The 21073-nt window shown below is 44.6% G+C and overlaps 1 protein-coding gene across 1 annotated transcript in view; it reads left to right on the top strand.

The window, feature by feature from the left end:
• Nucleotides 1-21073, top strand: part of unc5a (unc-5 netrin receptor A) — a 151423-nt gene that overhangs the window by 126882 nt on the left and 3468 nt on the right. The window contains exons 10-13 of the mRNA XM_061079892.1: nt 6349-6436; nt 6886-7054; nt 9077-9310; nt 18242-18391. Coding sequence (XP_060935875.1) covers nt 6349-6436; nt 6886-7054; nt 9077-9310; nt 18242-18391 — 641 coding nt within the window. The remainder of the gene's footprint in view (nt 1-6348; nt 6437-6885; nt 7055-9076; nt 9311-18241; nt 18392-21073) is intronic.

Genomic DNA, 21073 nt, shown 5'->3' with positions numbered 1-21073 from the left:
AGTGGTCCAATCTCCCAAACTACCTCCTACCCTTCTCCAAAAATCGAATTCAAAGTAATTTTACACGGCATTCAATTTGTTCGTCCGCTCTGCTCCTCGGTTGTGCCTCCTCCGCTGCTTCACTTGGGTGGAACGCTAACAGGTTATCCCACAGATTCATTGTTGAAGACTAGGGCAGTGGCAGTTGTGTGGTTTCAAAGACGACAAACTGCCTCACCTTTGTTTGTTATTTTGCCGTCTGCGAGGTAGAACACGAAACACTTCCACATGCCGCCGGAGCTCTGATAGTGAGCTCCCCCTGCTGGATCATGAGACCCTGTATTTTTTATTTATAATAAAGGGTATTGCAGTTTCAATATGCATCCCATAACCCCAAATCCCACATCCGGGCACTAATGTACAAGTACACAAGTAACTACTCAAACCTAGATACCCCTCATACACACACTTACATTGGCTAAACTGGTGTTAATATGCACAATATAATTGGAATCAACCTACCCTCAAACTACATTGAGTTATATTTTCCCGTGAGATTTTAAAGCTTCACTATCTGCTGTTTCTTGTGACTGTTGTGTTTAGTTATTCTTAATGCTCAGTCCCTTATAGTTATTGTATATTGTTGCTTTGTTTTGTTGATTGTGTTTGTTGTGATTGTTTCAGGCTCTCGGGTCTCTGTCAGAGAATTAAATAGCCTGATTAAACGAAGATTAAATCAATGAAAGATTAAAAACTCTGTAGAATTACCTGCTTTTCAGGATTAATTGGTCATAAAATTTGATCTTCATCTAAGTCACAAGAATAAACAATATGCTTACACTAATAACACACAATTATAATCATTTGTGTCTTTATTGAACGCAGAGGATTGAAGTAGTGGATTTAATAACTGCTTTGACAGCATAACCAGAAAGGCACTCTTTTACTAGCTGTATCAGATCTGCACAATGTTCGGGAGGAATTTTGAGCTTCTCTTCCGAAAGAGCTGCTTCAGATCAGGACGTCCAGTCTGAACGAATTTCTAAATGAATTCCATGACATCTGGATTAATGTCTGGGCTCTGACGCTGACATTTACTTCAATTTATACAGTCATTGTCCTGCCTCATCATCCTGCTGCCTCTGAGTTTCTTCTGGTGGACCGCCACACTGACATTACCCTGTAAAATGCTTTGATAAATTTGAGGAATTAATTTTCACCTGGATGATTTTAAGCTGTCCTGATTCTAGAATGTATATAAAGATGAAAGGCGAGTCTTCACCTCATCATCCAGAAATGAAGCCAAAGTATCCTGCTATCTTTCAATTTAGAAGCAGAGCCACAGTAGTGAGGTTACGCCCATACACACATTTGACCAATCCGGAGTTAGCTGTCAATCATGATGTTTTCACCCGAATAACTAAGAGCCAAACTTAACAAAAAAAGTAGAACTTGAACAAACATCAGTGTGATAAGAACTACCTAAGATGACTGAAACCATCTTCGAGAGAAAAATATTTTACGTGTATTTTTTAGTTTGGAACATGTCCCATAGACCTACACGGAGGAGGTGTGGTTTATGACCTATACTGGAGCCCACCACCAGGTGGCATACGAGAATGGCTTCATTTTGGGTGAGCTGTCATTTCTTTCATCTTTATTTACGGTCTATGGTCCAGATCTAGAGACGGCAAAGCTTCAGACCCCGAGGCTGCTTCCTGCTGCTCACTTCGCCCCACTTCACCACTCGGATGATGTTTTCATCTTGGCATGCAGTCTCCTGTTTTACACCATATGTAGTCTATTGCTCTTTCTTCCTCCAAAACAATTTAACCTTGGTTTCATAAGCCAAAGAAAAAACATTTTCCTGCAGTGTCTCAGTCTCAGTGTGTCTTTGTCAAACCAGTACATCTCCATGACAGGACGCCATGATTTGTGTAAAGGTCGCCTCATGAACAGAAATGTTAACCAGCTCTCGTGATTCTTTTAAACCTTTAGCTGTTCCTCCAGGGTTCAGTTTTCACACATTGTATTTTGCATAGTGGATTCACCTCAGCAGGACGCCCACTGCTTAGGAAGGAAGGCACAGAACTAAATCATCTCACTTGTAGAGAGTTTGTCCAACTCTGAACTGATGAATATTTAAATGTCTTTTAAATCACTTTGTCACCCTCTTTAGCTTTATGCAAATCAACAATTCCAGATTGTAGGTTTTTTGTGAGACACATTTCACATTGGCAGATGCTGCTTGCCGCAAAAGTCAGGAAAAGTCAAAGTATGGCTGCAGCCTACGCCTCCAATCTGCTTTCATTGATTGGACTTCAGGTCTGCTAACTCCTGACTGGAAATAGTTATTTTGTCGGAATGATGTGCTCAATGTGGACAACAACAATACCGTAGTGAAATAGATTCTGTTTGTTCATAATTGTAACTTAGCTGAAGATCTGACCATATCTTAAGACAATTTTATACAAAATAAGGATAATTCCAAAAGGTTGCTATTTATGATATAAATAACATGCAAAACTAGAAAAAAGGATTTGGAAGGTTGAAACTGGATGAAAGCTTAAAATCTATAAAACTAATAAATATATAATGTTTTGATAGGCAGGGACAACAATCAAAGTTCTACAAACTGTACCAAATTACTTCATATTTAATTATCCTTTTTCTTTTGAAGTGTTTCTCCAACACTAATTTCACAACATCGTAGCTTGTGGTGAGTCTACCTTGGACTGCTAAAATATTATGGCTAATAATCAAAACCTCTCTTCAGAAAATAAAATAATTTCAAAGCCTTTTTTCAGTTTAGAAGATGGCACAATATTTATCCCATAGTTACTCTGTACTCAGAAAATCCTCGGGCCATTCAGCTGTGCTTTCACTTATTTCATTACTTGAGTCTTACAGCTCCTGGTTCATTTGTAAACAGGCCCTGAACTAGATGAGAGCTGAAGGACAACAATGGACCTTGTTCTCTTGGTCTGAACATTAATCTGCTGATTATCAGAACTGGCAGAGAAGCAGTCCATGTAAGAAACATGCAGAATGTATTTATGCAAGATCATCTGGTAACCATGGTTACATATATGCTAATCAGCATATTAGAGGGGTCACACTGCAACCCCCACAACATTATACAGTCTAATATTACAGAACAAGACTCTTCTGTCCAATATTTTGTGACACATGAGCTCTTCATGCAAATTCAAATAATGAGACTAATGAAAATAATGAAAGGGAAACATAAGGAGCAGTAAAGGGCAACCTGAAGGGATGTCAGTCCATGTAGTGCTAATGATGCAGGTGGATGATGGCCAGACCTGTCCTATCGATGACTCAGCTGCATGATGGTTTCTCTCTATGGGCTATTAGTAAATCAAGTTAACAAGGAAAAATAAACCAGTATAATATAGTGGACTGATTCCAATAGTATTTTGTAAATGTGATTTATAAAAATGATGACAAGACGGTGACTAAACAGTCTTATGGTATCAAAGTCGGACAGTTAAAAGCTTTATTCAGTAGACACAGAATTAGTCAGCATAAGTCTGTGTTGTGTAAGGAGAGGGAGGTTGCACTAATCCTCTGCGTCTCCCTGCTATACTTCAAACACAAGAAAAGTTCCATCGAAAACTATTTAACATCTGCTGCTAAATTGAGAAATACTGCGAGAACAAGTCGGGTTTATTTGTGGAGCACATTTCATACACTGTCATCACTCCGACATAAAAAAGCACATCTACAGAAACTTTTATTACACCTGCTTTAATGCCCCTGACTGGACATTAACAAGGAGAATTTATCAGTAACAGCTGAGTCCCATAAACGTCTCACTGTCTTGTTGAAACCGACCCAGAGCATTCGGCCCTTAAATCTGGTGCATGTTGGGTTCTTAATGGGTTTGCACCAGGATAACACACATAAAAGTGTTTCGGCGCCTCATACAAAACAGCTCATTGCACCGGCTGTATTTTCTCTCCGTGATACAAATGAGCTTACAACCATTATAGGGAACAAAAAGAGACACCAGGACCGCACAAAGGGCTCATGATTAAGAAGGATCGTGAGTGAAAGGGTCACTCGTTTATCTCAAAAATGACTAATCCAAAAAGAAATTTATGCAAAAAGAAAAAGCAGTTAAATGTTTTGTTTTTTTCAATTACCATCATCCACGCTGCACAGCCAGAGGAGAAAAAATAAACACTACCGACTATAAAACAAAGAGTACGTGGCAAATACGTTCTACTCTGAAAGATTCGCTTAGGATTCATCTGGTTGAACTTGTAGCTAATTTCCAAAAGTGTCAGTGATGTGCTAAAGAGCGCAGACAGAGGTATAAAAATACTTAATCAAAGATTAGTCTGTAAAAAACAAACAGGCGGCAAGTGTTGAGAGAATCAAGGTTTAGAACAAAACATCCTCCGGGTCTGGTACTTTTTCTTTGACGTACTTCATCTGAACCTTTGCTTTTACCCCCAGATCCCCTGATGTCTCTTGAATTTCTTTTTTAACCCATGATAAATATTTTGTGCAAAAGGCAGACGTTGCAGATATTTTCCTGGTGAGTCAGTTTGGAAAGGATGTGGCAAAAGGTGCTTGGGACTTATGTGTTAAAGCAAGCACACACAACTGTTGAATAGCATTGCTTTATATTTAATGATGTTTCTCTCTGTTATTACTAGGGTTGGGTATTGTTTTTGTTTTTTCTGATACTGGTGCTAAATCAATACTTTTTGAAATGGTACCGACTCCAGACCGAAAAACATAATTTTTGTATTGGTTAAGCAAGTTGTGAATTGAAATTTAAGCTGTACGCCCTCCGCTGTTGCGCATCCCGGTGTCGGAATCCTTTCACGTGAAAAACAGTCACATGTTCTACTGCTTAGCTTTAGGTATTTTGTTGTGGTGTTGAGTGTGAGGTAGTTACGAGCTAACTAGCTTATGTTAGAGCCATGCAGAGAATGTGTTTTCCTCCATAGTTCAGTGTAATGTTAACTAGCTCAGAAACCGAAATCTGCCACTCTGTCTTGAAGGCTCTGGCTGTGTAGGATTTTGATTCCCATCCCTAGTTATTATCACCTCATTTCTCCTTGACTTAAGAATTATGACCTGACTTCTCTGGAGATTCGTTACCACCGATACATCTCTTGCGTTTGATAAAATATTAGGTGTTTATTCATATAAAAACAGTAGCAGAGTAGACCTCCACTAAAAACACCTCAGATTCACAGATTTATACTGAGCCCAGACACCTCGTTGAATATTCCAGAACGGGGGAGCGAGAGAACCGGGCAAACTTTGTGTCATTTGAGATCCCTAATTTAGAAATAAGTCCCTTTAAAAAAAAAGAAAGAAATTCTGCTTCCCCTAGACAGAGCAATTACAGGGACAGACACCTGCACAAACTACTCTCCAATTATAGAGGTAGGATAAGAAGCCTGCCATCATTAGTCCCCTATTTTGCTTCTCCTCTCCACATTAGCTGAGTACAGAGTTTAAACTGGTGGACAGTCTTTTCACCTGTCTGACTGTAGACTGTCCGGATTAACCAGTACACCAGGCTCTGGTGGGAGAAAAGTTTTTCTCTATTACCTGTATTCTTCTCCTTTCCTCTCTCTTTGATTTGTTTCTCCTCTGCTTCCTTACAGATATTTTGTGCATGGATAAACTCAAAGCTGTGAAGCCTTTCCCACACTTTGCCATCAGCTTTTTTCACTGGGACAAAGAAGAGAAATCAGTAAAGGGATGCATTCAGTGTGAGCATTCAGGCACCTTCGCCTTATTCAAACAGATGTTTTTATGCTAAACTGATCCCCTTTACAATCCGCACACTGTACGGATTGTGTCACGTAGTCACTGTTTGTGCTACATTTTAAATAGGATTCTAAGTGGCCTATTTGGCTTCAGAATCACAACATAAATGCCACAACACTCAAACTACCTCAATAGCTTTCTCTTCTCTCCAAGGTGCATTCCTGCACTCTCTTGGGGGAGCACAATTTTCCTGGAGTCGTGTGTTCCTTGGTCTCAATTATCTACTTGGTGGCAGACGGAGGACATTTAAACTGCGATGCAGCGTGCGCTTTTGTCTCAGCTAATTGTCGACCGTGGGGACGTGTGCAGCCTCGGCTGCCGGTGCAGAGATTTGCATCCGCTGCACCTGCCGGAGGATGCCTCTGACCTTCAGAATGGATTCGTTTTTTCTTTTTGCCGCCTTACAGTTTTGTCGAGTGGGCCAGCTTCCTTTTGTGAGATGACAAAAGTGTTGTTCAGTCAGAACAAATGAGCCTGCCCCCCTCCTCTTCCTCCTCCTCCTCCTCCTCCTCACTAACCCCCTCTCTCTCCCTTTGTTGTTATTTGCATTAGGAATCAGTCTGCTCATTCCTCCGGAGGCCATCCCCAGAGGGAAGATCTATGAGATTTATCTCACTGTTCAGAGGAAAGAAGATTTAAGGTGGGTCTTTTTAACACAGCCTAACTGGCAGTCTTCCCTGGATGCTACTAGGCTGTTTGTTTTGATGCTCTTCTGTTCCATTAGGAAAGGCTTAAGTCTGGGCTGAGGAGGAGGGATGTAAATAAATAACGTAGCCCTTTACCAGGATGTGTACTATTTAAGTTGAATGTATTGTTTGCAGAACACTGTTTATCTGGCTTGCTGCATCTGCTCTCTGAAGGCACAGTCATTGTAGCACGCTGTGATGTTCTGTTATTACTCACTCACTCACAACTGCAGGTCCAGCAGCCTTTCATTATTCTCTGTTACAGCTGAGAGATAATTTGCAGAGGTGGCGGTATCATATCCCGCTTACAAGAGAGTAGTAAATTCTCTGTAATAACTTGGATGAGTAAAAGCTCTTCATCTCGATCTTTTCCCCCTGCCTCCCGCTTCCCTCCCTGGTGTAGGTTACCCCTGGCAGGCTGCCAGACCCTGCTTAGCCCTGTTGTGAGTTGCGGCCCTCCGGGGGTGGTCCTGAGCCGGCCGGTTATCCTCAGCATGGACCACTGCTCTGACGCATGCCTCGATAACTGGGCCGTCCGCCTCAAGAAGCAGAACTACGAGGGCGCTTGGGAGGTGAGAGAGCGCTAACACTCGAGCACACAAATTCTCTGTAGAAAGAAAAAGTTTCCACCCAGTGAATTTGTAAAGTCTTACTGGACTCATTCGGGGCTTTCACTTCAAAGAGAACAGAGTTGCCCAGCAGTGACTTGAAACATGCAGTGGAGAGCACTCGATGCTGAATGGCAGAGGCAGCTCTGGCTGAGCACTCATCCACTCCATAGGATTTAAATTGTATTGACCATCAGGTGTTTTCTCATTGGGCTGGAAAAAAAGCCTGGAAGCACCGGCTCACATTAGCTTCTGTTGCTAGGCAACATGTTTCTCAAAATATAAATCCTCTAAGCAAATGACTGATCCTCAAAGTACTTGTCAGAGTGCTCCTTGACCACTTTTGACCACTGATTCCAATTATTTCGTTTCCTCCCTATTTCTTTTACGTCCACGAAATTGAAAAGTAACCAGAACGGCCAGACTCCAACAGGATGGAATTAAAAAAAAACTTAATTTCTATACACTCAGACACACACCCACACAAACAAATGGTCTGAGGCGGTATACCCATCTCAGCAATCCAGAGAGATAGGGTGCTGATGGGCTTTCGAGTGTTAGTAGGTCTTTTTTCATGTTCGATATTGTGCATAAATTATTCAGCCTTCCCGTGTGAGGCAGCGGTGGGGTGTCTGTGGGATGGATTGGCCTGTCTGAGGCAGAGGTTAGACCAGCGCTTTTAATCATCGGCTGGACCAAATTTAGCCCAGCGGGAAGAAAAGGGCCCAGTTCATGAAAGAGGGGAAGACAAAGTCGACAAGCAGGTACAGTGTGGGGGTGTGGAGGAATGAAGGGGAAGAGAGGGGGACTGGAATCATGGTTTAGAAAAAAAGAAAAAAGACTTGGATATGCAGAAGCAGTAAAAGAAAGAGATTGCTCGTGCATTGAGCGCTCGTTGGTGTAATTGAGCCACCTCACTGTTTCGGCTCGACTGTGAAGAAATATTCAGATGATGAAAGAGTGAGACTCCATTGTGGTCGCGTAGCAAATGAATTGTGTCAATACCAATTCTATTGATGTAGTCGGTGTCTGGTTGAATCGATCCTACGGGGGCTCGCTGGGCATTTGGCAGGCGGAATGCTCTCTTCAGCTTCATTGGCTAATGGGACAAGTCAGTCAACTGGCATGATGGGATTTCAGAGAAAATGTTGTCACCTTGGGTCCAATTTGTCGCCATCACATTAGCCCGCAGAGCGGTGGAATGATCTCATAAAGTCATCTGGCACTGGGATGGGATGGGATGTTTTCACAACTCTACGGATGCGATTGTGATACAGCAAGAAAAGATCGGCCATCGCTTCTCTGACGTGTTTAAATCCCTGTTATGTTCTCTTTTTCCATTCTTTGCAAATTACAGCAGCAATTAATTGGTGCTGCCTGTTGTCTCACATTCACGGTCACCCGACAATGTTGTTCTGTATTGGCAAGTTGTTTTCACCTTCCTTAACAAATCTCAAAGGATGTAGGAAATTCCGGAAATCCCAATAATCCGATATTTACTGCACCTCCAGTCTTTTCTGTCTGCAGAACCATCTATTTTTGCCAGGAATCTATTCGAGTCTCCTTTCATGTCAATTGAGTACCTCGTTCATGCATTATTAAGTAAATTGATGGCGTTCTATAGGACGTGTGTCTTTGTATGTGGAGATGTGTGTCCTTCTGTCAGTGTGGAGTAAGGGCACTGTGGGGAAAAGGGAAATTGAAGCAAGAACAGAGCATTCCCCTTTTTAAACTGTTACTCAGACACTAAAGACCTTTAGCTCAGCTGTGACTTGTCACTCACGGGGTAGAGTAGAGTCTTGGGCTGTGCTGCTACACCCAAGTACTTCCCTAACAACCTTTTTATGAACAAACACACACACAGACACACACACACACACATATCAGGTACACAGGCAAACCCTTCCTTCCTAAAGTGGGTGCTCAACCTTCCATCTTCATCCTGTTTTTTTCCCCCCTCTCTCTCTGCCTCTGCCTCGTCTCCAGGATGTCTTGCTCATGGGGGAGGAGCTGGTGTCGGAGCCCTATTACTGCCAGCTTGAAGCCGAGACGTGCCGGCTGTTCTCCGAGCAGCTGGGCACCTTCGCCTTGGTCGGGGAGTCCCTGCACATGGGTGCTGCCAAGCGCCTGAGGCTGGTGCTCTTCTCCGACGCGTACTGCTCCACGCTGGAGTACAACATCAGGGTGTACTGCATGGACGACACGCAGGACGTCTTCAAGGTAAAGTGCGACCAATGAAAAGCCACCTGTCGTTCTGCTCGGCCGGCGGCTTCTCGGACCTGAGGTTGCAAAGCTCGGGTGATTTAGCATCAGCTGAGTGATGGGTAGACCACTGAGTGGCCGAGACGTCTCACACAACCACTACAGGGGAGAGCCACACGGAATGTTGACAATAAACAAGCAACAAGTTACTTCCTGGGGTCAAGTGAGTCGTCATTTGTGAAAACCCGGACAAATCAGCAACCACTTAAAATTTGACACCCGTCTATTTGAGGTGTTACGGTGCAGCCGCTTGGAGTACCGCAAAGGAAAAAACCCACCTGTGCCGTAACACCTTGAATAGACGAGCATCAAATTGCTTGCTTAATCGCAGCCATAAACTCTGCTTGTTTCATTGTCCACATCCGCTGTTGCTCACTTCAGTTGTGATCACATTTCAATTATGTGGTTTTGTAGTTATGTTGTGTCTCTTGCATTTGTGTTTTCCATTAATGCCCTTGTGAGAGACGTCTCTGCCACTGTAGAACACACAGTCCCACATGATTGCATTGTCTTTCATGTGTGAGGGTTAGTAAGAAGCAGTGCAGAGATGTAGGAGTTAGGCATGGCCACGGTGAATTGAACAAAACTCCAGGCTCGGTTACACATGTGTGGATGTGTATTGAAACAAACCATATGTCCAGGTTAAACATAGTGTTCTGCACAGTCTGTGTTTGTGTGTGCGTGCCTACAAAGACGTTACATTCCTTTCACGCTGTGAGGGGTTCTGCTCGGCTGCAGCGGGCCGAGAAGTTCCCCATCACTTTGTTCAACAGCATATTTCCCTTCTCTTTTTCTGCTCACCACACGGACGGAGGATAATCAAGCACTAATGCCTGGCCGCTCCCCCGAGGACGGCCTCTGAGTAGCCTGTTAAGATTTCATTTGCATGGTTAATTAGTAAATTAAAAGGAGAGAGCCCGTCCCAATCTTTTCCCAGCAACCCCCCCTTGCTCTCTCTCTCTCTCTCTCTCTCTCTCTCTCTCTCTCTCTCCCCGCACCTCCCTTTCTCTCACTCCAAGCTGTTCCTCTTCATCTGACACCACCTACAGCCACAAGTGCCACTTCCCACTCGAGTCCACTTCTCCCCGGCTGTAATGGCCGACCTCCTTGTGCAGAGGTTTCGCCACTGGCACAATCTATGGATAGCTATGGGCCATAAACAATGGTCCGGAATTAGCACTCTCCCATTCAGGGAGTCGAGGATGAGATGAGAACGGTGCATGGTGCTGTAGCTGTAGCTGTGGGGTGGGGAATTACCACAACCTCCTGGCTTACATCTGTCTTTTTTGTGGCTCAATTACGCCTCAGCTGCCATCTCTCTCTGCTTCTGACAGCTATTGCATGATTGCAGGAGTGTTCGGAGGAAAAAATTGCCTGCTGACGTTCGGCTGTGTTCTGACGTAGGGATTAATGCAAAAATGCAACATACATAAGGTGAAGGCTGTACTGCCGTTTTTTTCGTTGTTTTTTACTTGCTACCGAAGCAGATCCAATGATAGGGCTGTCTTTTTTATATTCAGATCATCGGGTGACCCTGTGATGTTTTGCTACAGTGTGACAGTCAATGACCTTGTGTGTGTCCTGGGTTGGCTGCAGGAAGGTTGCTTGTGCACAAAACCTCGATCTGTCTCTCTTCCTCCCCCTCTGGCTGGCTCTTGTTCTGCTACTCTCCTGCTCTCGTAGGCAGGCAAAGGACATCTGAGCTTGTTGACTCGGGCACTTGTGCTGCCGTACTCTGCGGCTCCCTCGACGCCCTTGAGTGCATTAACTCCCCGTTTCCCACACAACCTGGTGCTGTGGTAAGCCGCGGCGTCTCCGGGGCTCTGTAGTTTTTAGTGAGTGATTTAGAACTTGGCCCGAGCTGTTTAGTAATCCTGATTTCACACTGCTCTCGGTGCTATAATGGAGGAAGCAGTTCATTTAGCAAGTACATTAACCACTTTGAGTGGAGATTAAACTTCCCTGGAGAGGTTCGGTCTAATCACTAATCACTATCTTTAAAATGCACCATTTATGATTAGACTTTCTCTATGGCGGCCATTAGAGTTAATTGTTGTGTAGAACAGTGGTGGAGGACCAGTAGGGGGTACAGTGCAGTAGTGCAGCAGCTTGTTTAATGTTGGCGGAGATGCAGAGTACACCTTCAGCCCATGTGAATTTTATGACAGTACTCGGAGCCCTCTGAGGCAACTGCGCCTCTTTCTCAGACATGAAGTCAACTTCCCATGCATTAAACAGGCTGTACCTTTGATGGGAGATGAAAAAGGGAACAGAAAAGGGCATTTTTCTGTCTTCTCTGTTGACTACTCAGTGGCAGGAAGAACTGGAGGTTTTCTCTCCAGTCACGTCGCTGACTGTCAGCCGGCTCTGACAAGCCTCCATCAGCGAGACTGACAGATACACACACCCACAAACACGGGAGCACACGCATGCACAGGCTGTACCATGCAATCTCTTATCTCCCAATTACAGCATGATTAGAACCAATGTTATTGTCTTTGATCCAAAGTGGAGTGGGGGGGCTCTGGGGAAACGGTGACATTTCTGTCTGATGCGGGCCGTATGTTAGCAGGACTCTGCTGGGACCAATTAAGTTAATATTTAATGTGTGTCCCAGTCTTGATGGGCCCAGCCAAGGCTGGCACAGCAGCAGAGGAGACAGGATCAGCGTTTGGTGGCACCCTCGCTGTGCACTCGCTTGTTCCCAGCCAGACCTGTGGGAGAGCATCACTGATGTTCTGCCATCCCACAACCGATTGAAACACCTGCAGTGAACCGAACCTGCGACTCAGTACAAAGACAGACCGACGTCTAATTAAACTGGAAGGGTGCCGGCAAAGGTGTGTTTAAGGACAGGAATACGCTTTAGCTACTCCTGTGATGTTTAGCTGTGATATTCAGAATCAGTCATCTTTTCATATAAAGGACAAAACTTTGCTGCGTGAGCATAATTTACTCTTACTGGAACAACAATAACATAACTATTGCTGTTTATTGGTAGTCTAACAAAATGTTCTAGAAATACACCCACATGTCTGTGTTTTGAAAGTGTGCTGGTAAAAGAAAGAATGATTTATAAACCACCCACTTTCTGTCAGATTTATTGTTTTCAGAGGTCGAACCACAAGTCATTTTCCCCATAATAAGCTGTAGCCTTTCTGAGGCACCATAGTATTGATGGTATCTGGTGTTTCAGATTCAAAAATGATAATCGTTGTTTATAGATCTCTGTCGGTGGGGCAACCCAATAGTTAGCCGATTTGACTCCTGACCGCCTCGACCATTTACTGCATGTCATTACCCTACCCGTTTTCCTATCTCTCCTTCACTGTGTCGGGAAAAAAAATTATATTACAAAGGTATGCTCAAAGACAAAATCTACGTTGACATTTTTAGCCATGACTGGACTAAACAAGGCACATATTTGTATATTAAACGTTGTGTGCACATCGGTGTGTTGAGCGGTGATACGCACGTTTTGTAAGTATGGCTGAGAAGACCATTCTTGTTGTTCTTGTGAAAGAAAGAAAGAAAAGTAGATAATATGGATTTATACTACTTTACATCACATTACATATCATTTAGCTGACGCTTTTATCCAAAGCCACTTACAATAAGTGCATTCAACCCTAGGGGTACAAACCAAGAACAGCAAGAATCCAGTGAGTATAATTTGCTTCAGAAATGCCAAACTACAAAGTGCTACATGTAAGTGCACAGCAGAGTTGAGGACGGTTTTTAGACATCATCTTCCAATCCAAGGTGTAGTCGGAAAAGAGGTGTCTTTAGTCTGTGGTTGAAGATGTGAAGACTTTCTGATGTCCTCAGGTCAATGGGGAGCCAGGACAGCAAATAGTCGTGACTGGTAACTAGTGAAGGGAGCGGAGGAGCAGTGTAGTGTGAGAGAACTTATATTGGTTGAAGACCAGTCGAGCTGCTGCATTCTCGATGAGCTACAGAGGTGTTATGGCACGAGCAGGCAGACCAGCCAGGAGGGAGTTGCAGTAGTCTTGCTTTATGTGTTTAATACTTCAAAATACACTCGATTTTACAGTCTCTGCCTTTGCCGTCAAGAATAACTGCTAATGCCTCCCAGCATCTTCCATTGAAGCAAACACCAACCTGGTGCAGGTTTTTGTTGTCTACCACCTTGGTGCAGACTGAATTGTGTCATCAAACTTTTGGATGGGTTTTTGTTATAGCTATATGTTATAGCTATAAAGCAGTGTCACAGTTTTGCTGGCATGGCTGCTGCAGACTCCTGTTTTGTTAGAGGATCTTTCCGTTGAGTTTAAGTGACACTTAATGGTCATGATATTTTTTCAAATGGTCAAACAAAAGCCTATAAACCCTAAATGTTGTATTTCAGAGGTCAGAATTTACACTTTTATCAATGTTCATCTAATGGGGCCACTACATTCGGCTCTTGGTCTCATAAATGTAAAAAATTTATGTTCATTGTTAAATGGCTGTTTAATTGATGTGTCACTGGTTATTAAATAATGGCTCTTGGTTTCTTTTGCACACCCTGTGACCTCAAGCTATTATTCTTATTTGCCTTTAAAAGGACTCATAAACTGTTTATGTGCTATGATATGACATTTGCTCGCTAGCTCCTGAGCAGCGAGCTATATTTAAGCAGAACTCATTTTTGCTTTTAATGTATCAGAGGAGACCAGCACACGTAGTGTAACACGAACAGCTTCGGTGATTCCTCCATCAGAATAGTTACTGGCAAGGAATTCCAGGAAGAAAAGCAGAAGAGCAGAGCCCAGTAATCGCTGGCATTAAGTTAAACAAGACACTGAGCTTTATCACCGTGCCCAGCTGAGAAATTGTTTCTATATTATATTCCTGTGTTCTCGTGTGCTGTTTTCTCCAGTGCCGCTCTGTGATTTATCAGGGGGAATGTGCATCTTTTTCCTCGCAAACACGGTCCCCATTTATAACTGAGCAGACAAGTCCCTTCTATTTGTAGTTATTAATCAGAGTTGACTGTAGCGGGCACGGCCACTGGAGCTCAGACTGATAGACTCTCAGTCAGAGAGGAAAAGCCTGTCACATCCTGCTGACAAATACACAGATTTATGGAGCCCACATAGCCGGACTACTCTCTATAAACAAATGCATTTTGCCTGAAAAGAGCAGCTCTGGAAATAGATCATCAGCTACGAATGCACATTTTTTAAGCACACGCGAGTGGAGGGGTGAGGACGAGTTTATGCGAATATTAAAACGAGTGCGTCGCTTCCCGTGTTGCGGTTGACACGTAGCTTGACTAATTAACTGATCAAACTCTACATTATAATCCCTGTCAGAGTCCGTTAACTTAATCAGGTTATTACGCAGCATGTCAGAACAAAAGACGACCACATGTAAGAGCGTGACCTTGCTGTGAGGAAAGTAGAATATTTTAATATGCAGCTTTGATCCAGTCAAGTTAAAACACACATCCACACACCCATATATATATAGTACATATTTATAGCTGCCCTTCAGTAAGATTTGTTTGCGTCCAATGTCTGGCCTGGCTGTTTTTGTTGGGAGGGAGTTTGGTGCAGCCGCTAACCTCTTTCTGTCAGCACCAGCCTGAAGAGATTAGCTGTGTGAGTGTCTCTTGTTCCCCTGGTGGAGCCCGTCCCCGGTCCATCACAGTCCCAGCTGTGGTCCGAGCCGAGAGGATGAGAGGCTGGGGTGAGGAAGAAGGGGCTGGGGGGCGGGGCAGGGGAGGTGGGTGAGGGAGGATGAGGAGGAGGGAGGGACGAGGGCTGAAGTCATAGAAAACTGTGGCCGTGATTGCGGTAATCCCGTTATCTCTCCTGCTAAAGCCGGCCACTCTAGTGACCCGGAGACACAAATGTTAAGCTCCCTCTGTCTCTCTCTCCTCTCTCTCTCCCGCTCCTGCTCTTTTTCACTCCACCCCTGCTCTATCTCACTCTCTTTAGCCGGCCTCATTGAATGCCAGGGGGTGGTCTTGGCTCTGTCTGACTCTAAATTCACAGTCTTTACACACACCACAGGCCATCACGAATTCCGTCAGAACAAAAGGGGTTTTTCTCCCGCAGTACTTGAACTTCTCGCCCGTCTCATGCATCTTAATGTTTTTCCCGCAGATGTACCGGGGGGGTCACGGTGTCTTAGGAGAAACCACTCCTCCTCCTCCTCGTATCTCTCCGCTAAATGGAAAACACTAATGTTGGCACCCGGTCGATGATTAATATGTGATTTGATAAACCAATTTCAAAAACCGCCGCATTGTTTTCCCCCCAGAAAGAGTAAATAATACGGTCAAATTTAGCTTCTCATCAATTAGCTCCCTCACGCTGTCATTTGTTAACGGGATAATGGGGCGTAAAGAGGGCCATTATTCTCCCGGTCCAGAACATATGCTGGAATCCTGCACAAAAACACACACTCGGAGCCACTCAGGCACACAAACACACACACACACACAAACAATATGCCAGCAAAAATACGGTGTCATTTGAGAGCGAGGACAGGAGCGAGTGCATCATCCCTCATTGTGCGCGCCCACCCACCCCCCCCTTCGTTTGAGCTCGGTGTCCCTGTCAAATAACAGGGGTGCCATGTCCTAGACCCTGTTTGATTGTAATCCTGCCGTGTCAGCTTTGAACCTGACAAACTGCGAGCCGGGGCAAGTTAGTATTCACTCTAGTCCCTCGCTGTTGATAATAGGATAATTGGCATTCCGCGCTTCTTTCGCAGGCCTATAGATCCGCTGGTATAGGTCAAAGCCCTGATCAAAGTCCACCAGGCTCGATTTGCAATGCTAATCAACCCCAACAAATAATTGCGCTTAACAACTGCTTTAAATGAACCTCTCTGGAAAGCCCTCATAATGTGCCTTTTGTCTGCATTAGAGACGTAATGGCCGAGGGCTTTTGATTCTGCGGAGAAGGCGCTGCCCCCTGTTATTAAGGCAGCAGACCTCAATGCTGTGATTTAGAGCCCTTGTCCGACCTTCTCCCGCTGAGTAAGTGGGCCGGTAACATCACAAGGCTCCGGCGTGGCAGTACAGTAGGGAGATCAGTCCAGACAGGCACCTACCATCAGGGCATTGTGCTTCACCCATTGTTTGGCGGGAAAAGAATAAACCAGTGTAGATGTAGGAATAATCATGTGGGAAGGGGCCTAATATCCATGTTAACGAGAAGATAAGGAATCAAGCAAACATGAAAATTAGCTATGCACCAAACAAACAAGAAAAAATCAATTCTCGAGCTGAGGCGGTAAAAGTGCTCACTGGGTGAAGAAGAGAAGCACATCAACCAACAACAGCAGGTAGAGATTCCAAATGGATAATTAACAGCTTCCGCTCCTTTATAATTGGAATCAGTCTAGCCCGTTCTTGGGAAAGAGGGCAGAAAATTGAATCAGCGTTGTGCAGTTAGAAATTACTGCCATTCTCTTCCTTAATTAGATGTCTTTGCTGAAATCATACCATGGGCTGGCATGCAGCTCTCAACATATGGCTGCGATCTACACACACATCTCCCTCCAGGAGCCAGCGTCTTGGAGATGCGTCTCCCCGACTCAGAGGAGCGTTCCGGTTGCCTGTTTTCTCCGTGCTGCCATCTTGTTTTCCCTCCTCAGACAGATTAAGGGAACATATCTTATTTCCGAGGTCTTTTCACACTGCTTTTTTTTCAGAGGTCTGTTTTTTCCTCTGTTGCAATATGCTCCTCTGAATAGAGCGGGAGGTTTGCACTTGTGAACGCCGTCCAAAGGGCTGGATTAAGGACTCGAATCGGCACAAAAAGCATACAGCTCAAAAACCGAAGTGATAGATCAGAGGGAAATGCAGGGCGGATATTATCATTCCATTCCAGATGGTCATTTGGACAGCAACAAATGGTCCAGTGAGCAAGTCCCACAGAGATTAAAATATTAAGCATGCATTTACAAATCTCTCCTGGCACAAAAACAAAAGGGAAATTAAGGAGATTCGCCATGCGAGAACAATGAGCAGTTGACTAATGGCTCGTTGGCCGACTCCATCACTGCCCAGGTAGCTCATGGGCCCGAGTGACTGGAGTGTTCGCATGCTAATGCGGCTGCTAGGATCCGGGCCTACGCACACACACACACACACACACACACGCCGAGGCAAGGGATCAACCTTGTGGTGACATTAAAGTCAGCTCGCTGCAGCCGCATGCAGAGATGATATCATCCTGTCCTAAGATGTACTGTACCCCCCCCCCCCCCCCCCCCCGCCTCGTGCTCACGCTGTGTGTCTGTCGCTGGATGCGTTTGTGTCTGAGTCTGTGTACACATATTTTGTTAACTCGTTTCTAATACTACAATTCTATAACTTAGGTGCATGGGCTAAGACGTGAATTGTGGTTAGGTCAGTTAGTTCATTAATATACATCAAATTGCACACAATATCAGTCCCCTAAGCAGGACAGATTTTTTCATTAAGGTCCATGAATTTTTCCCTGAAAATTTTGAAAAGGCCATATCTCACAATCTTGAAGAAGGTGAGCAGAAAAAATCCTGGTCTGGATCTGAGACCAAATCAAATGGTTCTTCTAGGACTCATTACGCCTCCTGCCACCAAGTTTGATAAAGATCTGTCCTGTAGTTTTGGCTTCATCCTGCTGACTACAAACAAACAAACAAATGCAAATGAATACAACGGGATATCTACACAAACCTGTGTGTGTGTTCAATGTGGCACGTTTCCTGACAAATTTCTTGTTTCAACCTGTGCAGTTGTTTGTGTGAATTATGAGGTAGACACACAGTTATGGATTGTTTTTGCACATTTTTTACTTCCCTCTGTGACTGTGATGGTAAATGTGTTTCCTCTGACACCTCTCCTCTCCTCTGCCGCTCTCTCTCTCTCTCTCTCTCTTTCATCAGGAGGTGATGCAGATGGAACGGCAGCTCGGGGGTCGGCTGATTGACGAGCCTCACGTCCTCCTCTTCAAAGACAGCTACCACAACCTGCGCTTGTCCATCCACGACATGCCCCAGGCGCACTGGAGGAGCAAGCTGCTAGCCGGCTACCAGGTGGGTTGGGTAGCTGTGGGGGGGGGGTGGCTGTGGGGGGCCGCAGGGGCAGGGAGTCACTGCAGATCAGAGCGGGAGCATGGAGATGTGATACAAAGTGCTTGGCTGTATCCGTCAAATTGGAGCATCAGCTGTTACAGGGTTTTTTTTCTAAAGTGTTTCTTTGTAGACTCAATTTAAAACCCATGCTGTCTCTTGTTATTCCAAATTGGCCATTGAGAGAAATCAAAGATGAATGGAGAACGTGTCGGCAAGAGCGATACAACTGAGTAATCAATAGTTTTTCAGTAGCTTGTTTTTATTATTATCGTGCTGTGTGTCACATCAGATACTTTATTAAGTGAACGTAGTCGACTCGCTAGAATTGTCCCCCCCGTTGAAATATCTGCTTTGCTCACTTGGCTTTAACATTTTTCTTTCTTGGTTGTGCCCCTTGTGTCATGTGACACGGAAGCTACACTGCCATTGGCTCGTTGTTCTCCTTCCTCGGCTGCTATTGAAAGTCACAGAATTAAAAGTAAAAGTCTTTAAACACTAAGTCCTTTTTCGTCCCAAATTCTCACATGTTTGTAAATAAACAAGACCTCACGTTGTGTCAATGACGTTTACACACCGAGGCCGAAACTTTTGTCCGTGATTTAACATTCGATTTGCTGCGTTTTGCGCATCTGTCAAAGGCGTTTCCAAAGGGTTGTTTTAGTTGTTTGGGTTCAATTGGATCAGAGAAATGTCTTCTCTTCCTTTTAATGTGCGGTCTCAGTGCTGGTAGCATATTAAACCCAAATATACTTGAGAACAATCGGGATAATTTCGCAGCTCCTTGATCAGAAGATGAAATTCTCCTTGTTCCTGGCAGCTTGTCAGGACCCAATGGACCCAATGTTTTCTTTTCGTTTTTTCAAGAAATGAGAGAACCACAAAATCATCCTCAATGCTCATCTCCATTTTACCTCTTTCTGCAAACATTCGGAACAAATCGATAAATACATATAAATACAATAATATAAAATGCATCGTACTCGGTGTTCAAAGTTTATGTGCTCGACGATTTTTATTAGATGACAGATCTAAAACATGTATATAAAAATATGAACTTGGTGTGTAGAGAAGTTAAGTTGGTGTTGCAGATGAAGAGAAGTGTATTTTTTTGCACTTAACGTTCTGACCATTTTGAGTGCACCAGCTGGGTTCTATAGTAACTTATAGTGAACTGCATGTTATGTCACTCGGGCAACCGTCCTGTTGTCTCTCTGGAAAGTTGTTTCCATTTCAGTTGGTCCAGAGTTTTAATTAGGTTCGTTTTGGTTTGGATCCAGCTGATCACACAAAGGAGTCTTTTTCAGTCTGTTACTGCAATCCTCCCCCGTCCAATAACCTTTCTCCGTTTGGCACCGTGTGCAACTTGAAGTCATTTGTTAGCGTCTGGGAACCTTTGTGTGTGTGTGTGTGTGTGTGTGTGTGTGTGTGTGTGTGTGTGTGTGTGTGTGTGTGTGTGTGTGTGTGTGTGTGCACCCCTGTGGATAGAGGGTGCATGTTTTTGCCCACTCGAGCCTGCACACGAGGTGTATACATGTGCATATATCGGGTAGCTGGGGGTGTGTGTGTGTGCACTAACCCAGAGCCGTGAGCTGATTGATTATCCGAGCTGCCTGCTCCCTCAAAGGGAGCGCAGATGAAATATAGAGCAGTATGTAAATATCTGGAACTCCACCACCTGAATCCTGGAACCCGTCCTGCACCCCCCCCCCCCCCCCCCACACCTGCGAGGTCCACCGCACTGCCACAGCCAGGCGACGGAGACACAAGAGCCTTTCAAAGAGGACTAGAAAAACGTTCTGGCTGTAACCATGTAAGCACAGAGCAGCGGGTCCCTGAAGAGCACGCATAGGCTGTGCCAAGCAAGCAGTGGCAGCAACAATGCTCCCAGAACAGAGGCTTATTACTCCGGACTGTGCCTGTTCATTTGGAAGTGTTATTCCCCCCTCAGCAGTGCGGTCAGAAAAGGCCTTTCAGTCTCCCCGGGGTCCCATGAAGACGTTTGCACCCACCTCCCTATGCTTCATGTCAGCCTGGGGTAACAGTGCCCCCGTTTGGTCGGCAGGGTGAACTGCAGCCCCCCTCACTCCAGTCTCAAACTGAGTTCTTGTCAGCTGTTTAACCAAAGGTGAAGCGAGGAGTTAGGGTGCTTGTTTGTTTGTTTTCTACCTGTCTGCTCCTCTTGAGATATGCAAAAACGAGACATGAATATAGAGCAGCAGAGAGAAAGATGCAGAGAGGATGGAGATTTGCCGCACAGCCTGGTCCTGTACTAGTGGGGGTGCTCAAACCCATAATGCATACATGTAAAGCAGGGGATGTGATGATTCAGCTTGTAAAATATCTGCATCGTTTGTAGCTGTGCTCAAACTGAACGTCCCTGCCGAGGGAGGGAGAGAGAGAGAGAGAGAGAGAGAGAGAGAGAGAGAGAGAGAGAGAGGCTGAATCCACTGAAACACATTGAGGAGAGAATAACTCCCATGTCAGACCCGGTGTGCAGCTGTTGACTCCCTTCACAGCAGCTCCGACAATAACAATCATTTCCCATGAACTTACCTAAGTGATGTCAGTCTGCTGCCTCGGATATATTTAGCCGTCTCACCTAACAATGGCAGCGTATGTCAGTGTAATTAATGAGCGCGGCGT

This window comes from Limanda limanda, chromosome 10 (genome assembly GCF_963576545.1).
Source record: "Limanda limanda chromosome 10, fLimLim1.1, whole genome shotgun sequence".
Lineage (NCBI taxonomy): Eukaryota > Metazoa > Chordata > Actinopteri > Pleuronectiformes > Pleuronectidae > Limanda > Limanda limanda.
The sequence above is the reverse complement of the archived record's forward strand: the minus strand, read 5'-3'. Positions and strand labels throughout refer to the sequence as shown.